This window comes from Kogia breviceps, chromosome 1, assembly GCF_026419965.1.
Source record: "Kogia breviceps isolate mKogBre1 chromosome 1, mKogBre1 haplotype 1, whole genome shotgun sequence".
NCBI lineage: Eukaryota > Metazoa > Chordata > Mammalia > Artiodactyla > Physeteridae > Kogia > Kogia breviceps.
Genome location: NC_081310.1, coordinates 70,735,752 through 70,742,288, shown reverse-complemented (window position 1 = coordinate 70,742,288; position 6,537 = coordinate 70,735,752). Strand labels below are relative to the sequence as shown.

Sequence of the window (6,537 nt, the reverse complement as noted above, 5' to 3'; positions counted from 1 at the left end):
CTACTCCATCCCCGTTTGGAAGTAGGTGTCTCCACTACGCTGATGCCATATGTTCCTTCAACCGCTGATCACATTACTCTGTAGATTTCCCATATTCATTTTCTATGTCAAGACAAACCTCATGGCCCTCTGTTAAGACAGCCTGATTAAGGCTGTCTTTCATTAGTATTTCATGTTCCTGTTCTCCATTTTACCTGCACTCTGCCCTTTCATGTGGAAACCATCCTTCATAAGAGCTGGAAATGTTCTTTCACTCACCTTTTCTTCTAAAGCCCTTAAGCTCGCTAATGCACGAATGGGTATGGGTATGGATGAAATAGTACTCAAATGTACACATGGTGTTGTGAAATATATCGATATTTTATTAGTTTTATTCCAGGTAAACACATTTAACCAAATTGCAAATTACATCACAATTGAAGTTAGATAGAAAATCCCACCACATAGGACTTCTGAGGTTTGGTACAGTAATTTGTTTTGATGGCCTCATGTATACAATCACTATAGTCAGTGTTACACTTGCCACACTTACAACTTATAGCTACAGGGTAGGAGAAATAAGGAGTAACATGGCGTGGGCATCCTGGTATTTCTACAGTCTTGTACATGAAGTCTCTATATGTACAAACATCCTGGGACAGAGCATATTTGGGAAGAAACAGCTTGCCATTGAAGTCCTGAGGAAAGAATTTAAAAAGGAGCATACTGTGATAGGACTTTAGAAAATATATAGATAATGGAAACAGATAAAAATCAATTCATTTATATTATTTTGTCACAAACAGGACTGGAGGAGGATTCCTTAGTTCCATTCCCCGGTACTAACTCAACATATCCATACTAAATCCCATAGAGGCAAAAGTGACACCCCCCCTTTTTACCTTATATCATGAGAACAAGATAAGTTTTAAATAAATTTTGGAAGTAAAACTGTTATAAAATTATCTGTATCCACTGTGCTGAGTAGATACTGTAACCTGTGTACTCTACCTCTACAGAGCCAATAACCATTAGATTTTGGAAATGAGGTTGTGTTTTATCTCATTTTCTCTCTGGATAGAAATGGACTGAGTCTAGGTTTATCTAATTTTCAGCTAAAAGAAGTGAAATGAACTACATACCCGTGTCATACAATATCCAGCACAGATGGTGGTGTTGATGGTTAGGCAGTAAGCACACTCTTTCCTTTCGACATGCATCATATACTCAGTTGGAATACAAAAAGCCATTGCTTGCCCACATGCAAGGCCAAAAAGCATGGACATCAGGAAGATAGCAGTCATGCTAAATCAAAGATAAAATTAAAGAATCTATTACATGTATCCTTTAGAACATTCAGAAGGGACATTCAGAAAGAGCTATAATGTGTGTGTATGTGTGTGTGTGTATAAATGTAGGTATTTATTGAATGCCTACTTTGTCCTAGGCCCTATATTAGGTATTTTTACATAGTTAATGCTCTCAGTAACCTTTCTTTATATACTTAGATGTGGCTATGATCCACATACCCCATAGTGACAGAGCTAACATAGTGAAAGTCCTGCTTGCAAGTGCCACTTAGCTCCACTGGGCAGTGAAATGGCAAGTCTGAACACTATAACAGAAAAGCGGCAGGGACACATATGTCAACTAAGTACAAAATAATTCATTCAATGGAAACAATCAAAATACCTGCCTTTATCATTATCAGAAGTGAGTTAACAGGCTTCAGTAAGGGCTTTCCCAGAAATGTGCTTTTCTAAAAACTTTGGTTCAATAGTTTAAAAGGCCAACAAACTGGTCATAATAAGAAAAGGCAAAGAAATCAAGGAAGTGCATAATCAAACTTCAGTACCAGCTCAAAGCAAACAGTCTTGCATATGATTCTACCCAATGCCTGTCAAGAAAGACAAGGCTAAAGGTCAACTAAAACTACCACTGGTGTTAAGGGGCTAACCCAGAAATCTAAAAACCCCTCCTCTCAACCCTTAGGATATCCTTTAAGGTTGAAAGAATTAGAGTTGGAAAAATAAAGTTATTTTACTCAGAAGTTGTATGGAACTCATTGTCTTAAAAAGATTGTGGAGGCAAAAAATACAGATTGACACAGTGAGAGTAATACAATCAAGGATGACAGGTCCACTGTAAGTTATCCAGGAAAGTAAAATAAGTTTTGGGTGCACGGAAGACAACAGAGGATCCACAGTGCCTCAGGCAGAACACATATCTCTATAGAGCCTGTCTGATGAAGAGTGTGTTCACTATCAACTGGACTTTGTAATGAGTTGGATAATGTTATGACTTATAATTATTTAAATTTTGCTACTGAGAGAGGGTAATCAAGTCTCAGACTTTTGGATGTAAGTTGATCACTTCAAAGATTGTACAGTTAGCTAGGCATATTTGGATTTTTTTCCTTCTCAAGTATCATCGTCAGAAAAGAAAATACATATCTTAATGGAGTAGTATTACCTTTGAACACAAACTTGTTTTATTATTCTATTAAATAAATTATAATTCATTAAACATTGTTATTCAATCATGAAAAATGTATCAAGATTTTTCTCAATTTTTTCTCAAATCTATCAATTATATCCCAAGAGCATCTTTAAGCTACATACACTGAAACTTCCATTAACTGAAATCTCATAGACTCTGCCTCAGTTAACAAGAATTTTTGTCTCTAATCAGCTCGTAAGAAAAAAATGAAACCACATTCAACAAGCTATCAGGTATTTATTTTAAATGTCAACTTCCAGAGATTAATGGCCATTCTAACCAGTCTCCTATTTGGAGAATGAGAATTGCCAATAAATTAGACAAACATATATTGAGCATTTAAAGTAGGCACTGACAGACACAAAATGGATAAGCTATGGTCTTTGACCTCAAGGGCTGACAGTCTAGTGAAGGAGATAACTATGAACACTAATAATAAAAATACAAATTGTTTAACTGATAACACCAAGTGTTGGTGATGATTTTGAGCAACTATAACTTTCATATGTTGCTGGTGGGATGGTAAAGTGGTACAAATATTTTGAAAATCAGTTTGATTGTTTCTTATAAAATTAAACACACTTAACTGATGACCCAGCAATTCTACTCCTAGATAGTCACTCAAGATAAATAAGAACAAACGTTAACAAAAAGTAGGTAGTGCTTTAAGTGCTCTGAATGACTTGAAATTATGACTCTGACACCCACAATAATCAAAGATTTTTTTCTTCCTATATAGACAAGGAAGTGAACTAAACCATTAAGAAGTGTTTTCTGGTGAATACTTTCAAATAAGATTTGCATATTTAAGCATTCCTTGGAGTTTTTTTGGTATTTCAATCACGGAGCAAAGTTATAAGAATTCCTTGCTCATGGAGTCTGGTTTTCTCAGTGCTCAGTTTTCTCAGTGCTTCACATAGAGCTCCCTCTATGGTATAGAGCTGGTTCCATTATTTTAGAGCCACAGACTTAGAGGATCCTCTGCAGGATCTTAAAAATATCGACTGAGGGACTTCCCTGGTAGTCCAGGAATTAAGACTTCACCTTCCAATGCAGTGAGTGCGGGTTCGATCCCTGGTCGGGGAGCTAAGATCCCACATGCCTTGCGGCCAAAAGACATAAAACAGAAGAAATATTGTAACAAATTCAATAAAGACTTTAAAAATTGTCCACATCAAAAAAAAATCGACTGAGTAAATGATATAAAATATTCACCTGTCATGATCATATGGTCCTTGCCCATCTAACCAGCCAGCTACTGAATTTTTGCCATAGGAAATAATTAACTTCACATATTTTAACTTTTAGCTCTATGATCTATATAAAATAGATATGTGCTGACCTAGTGGTGAGAATATTGGTCCTGGAGTTAAGGAACAGAATTCTATTTCAAGATCTCCCATGGACCTATGAGAAATCTACTAAAATATTGAATTTATCTGGGCCTAATTTCCCCATATGCAAAATAGAAAAAGACAAGTACACCTGATCCTTTTTAAAACTGTAGAATAAAAAACAGTTTTGGAACTTTTACCCATTGTTGTCATATTCATTATGGACACTTTACATTGTTCTGAAGTTCCTCTTATAAATGTGAAACTGCAAATTGACAAAAAGAAAAATTAAAAGTGCTGAATCATCATCAGCAGTAGCTATACAACTTAGTAAAGAAAGTAAGAATTATTCTTTCTCCTTTATTGCAAATAGTAAACTTCACCCAACGAATATTTCTGGGGCTCAATTTCTTCAGCTGTAAAAGAAAAGGCTTAGAACCACAAGATGATCAGGAAGGACTTTTCAGCACAAATAGACTATGATCCTATGTGATAAATTAGTGTCCGGTCCCTGGTCTAAGAGATAGTGATCTAGAATTATGCTTCCAGATTTTATTGCAATTGTGTGTAACTGAGAAATTAAGAAATGTGTACCTTCATTTTTCCGTATATTCCTTCCTAAAATAATAATAAGTGTAAAACAATACATGTGAAGCACTTGGAATGCTACAGAAGACTATGTAACTATATAATATTGAGTATATAAAACAGTGTTAGTTAATACCTCCCTAGATGATCTGCCACAGTTTCTCCTTTATTGTTACCTGGATTCTCATCCTCTGTAACTTAATTGCTTCTTTTAAAATCATTCATAAATGATTTATTGAGCACCTAAACACAGAGGTATGATTTTAGGCCCTAAATAATGAGAGATGCCCTTTTCAGTGCCATGACCACTATGTCTACACTTTCAACGTTTGTACTTATTCCAAGATATCCTCTTTCCTTTTCCGCTTACCCATCCTTTTCTCTCATCTTTTTGTTCTCACTACCTTCATTCTTAAGCACATTTCTCTCTACTCTGCTAATTGCCTTCACCAATCTTTTCTCCCCAAATCCCTTACTGTGCTATGAAAAGAACCAATTGCCCACCCTGTGAACTCCAGGAAGTTCACTAAAGCAATATATTTTTCTAGAGAGCAAAATGTACTATAAGTCAGGTGTGTGCTTTGGAAACTATCCAAGGGGGATTAGCTATAGCTAAAACAATAAAGAGTAAATTACCTCTGCAGGTACCCAAAACTGAATTTATTCCCAACTTTTCTCAGAAGTACATTATCATGAAAGATAACCATTAGTAATTGACAGGATTTAATATACAGACTATTTAACTGATTAAAACATTTAAATCAAATGTAAATAGTAAGGGAAGGCCATGAATATCAATCAGCCTTCATTAAGGAATTGACCAATTTTTCCTCTCCTTTGAAGTCAGTAGAATATTTTCTTATCCTTACATATGTAGTTCATTCATCTTCACCTACCACTGAACAATTTTGGAGCAATAACTAGAATTTCTAGAGCCTATCAAAGCAAATTGTCACTCAGCATTTGCCATTTTAAAATAAATGCTAAAATGATGAAAATGAAAATAATTTAGAATAATAACATTTCATTTCACAATGCCTTCTCAGTGTAGACACCTACCTTACTTTGCACTGGGGAGCTGATGCTGTAATGACTCAGACTAAAAGCTCTTGGTTCATTTTATACCCTTCAGGATAATTCCTCTCTGATCTTCTTGTTTATATAATCATGTTTGAATTACTGCTTCCTTATCTAAAAACCATCTATTGAAAATTCATACTGAACCCAAAATAAAATATGTTTAGACAAACAATTTCACAACATCTTCCTCTGGAAACTCTGACATTATTGCAGCATGAATTTCCTTTTCTCCTATTTCAAAATAAAATTACCCTTGTAAATATATCCTTTATTAATATTTATTAATAAAGGAGAAAAACACAGAAGGATAAAAAACAAATTCAAAACAAAAAACCCTTAAACATCACCTAAGTAAGTCTTGGGAATGAAAACTTCGGGGGGGCTTGAGTGCCCCAAATTTTACCTAAATGTTCATTTTACCTAAATGCTCATCTATAAAGCAAAGGTAACTTCTTTATGGTAACCCAGGACAATTGGCGTACATCTTGCTGACTAAAACCTCCCCAAAATTAGTTTAAAATATCTTGTTTTTTCTTTGGATTTCAAAAATAATAAGTAAAATATACATGTGGGAAACAATAGTCATTTAAGTAAATGGCCAAATACTTTGAGATGTCAAAATGATTGAGCGCAAATCCTGACTCTGCCATTTACTAGTTATATGACTTTAGCATGCTTGAGCTCTCTTTACTTCAGTTTCTTTACCTACTTAAAGATAATATCAGTTTCCTAAGAACTGCTTTTGCTGCATCCCATAGGTTTTGGGTTGTTGTGTTTTCATTGTCTTTGTTTCTAGGTATTTTTTGATTTCTTCTCTGATTTATTCAATGATCTCTTGGTTATTTAGTAGCATATTGTTTAACCTCCATGTGTTTGTGTTTTTTACATTTTTTTCCCAGTGATTGATTTCTAATCTCATAGCATTGTGGTCAGAAAACATGCTTGATATGATTTCAATTTTCTTAAATTTTCCGAGGCTTGATTTGTGACCCAAGATGTGATCTATCCTGGAGAACATTCCATTTGCACTTGAGAAGAAAATGCATTCTGCTGCTTT

The 6,537-nt window shown here is 34.8% G+C and overlaps 1 protein-coding gene across 1 annotated transcript; it reads right to left on the bottom strand.

The window, feature by feature from the left end:
- Positions 1–422: 422 nt before the first annotated feature.
- On the bottom strand, positions 423–5,518 carry TSHB (thyroid stimulating hormone subunit beta). The gene is made up of 3 exons (XM_059062942.2): positions 5,460–5,518; positions 1,122–1,284; positions 423–677 (listed from the first exon to the last, which is right to left on the bottom strand). The coding sequence occupies exons 2-3, from the start codon at positions 1,281–1,283 to the stop codon at positions 423–425; spliced, it is 417 nt and encodes a 138-aa protein (XP_058918925.1). The 5' UTR covers position 1,284; positions 5,460–5,518.
- Between the last annotated feature and the right edge of the window lie 1,019 nt (positions 5,519–6,537).

Bases quoted from the DNA above. Each gene is read 5' to 3' on its own strand.
- TSHB (XM_059062942.2), bottom strand. From the start codon at position 1,283: ATGACTGCTATCTTCCTGATGTCCATGCTTTTTGGCCTTGCATGTGGG. The intron at 678-1,121 runs GTATGTAGTTCA...TTCTTTCCTCAG, and splicing joins CTGGATATTGTATGACACGG to GACTTCAATGGCAAGCTGTT.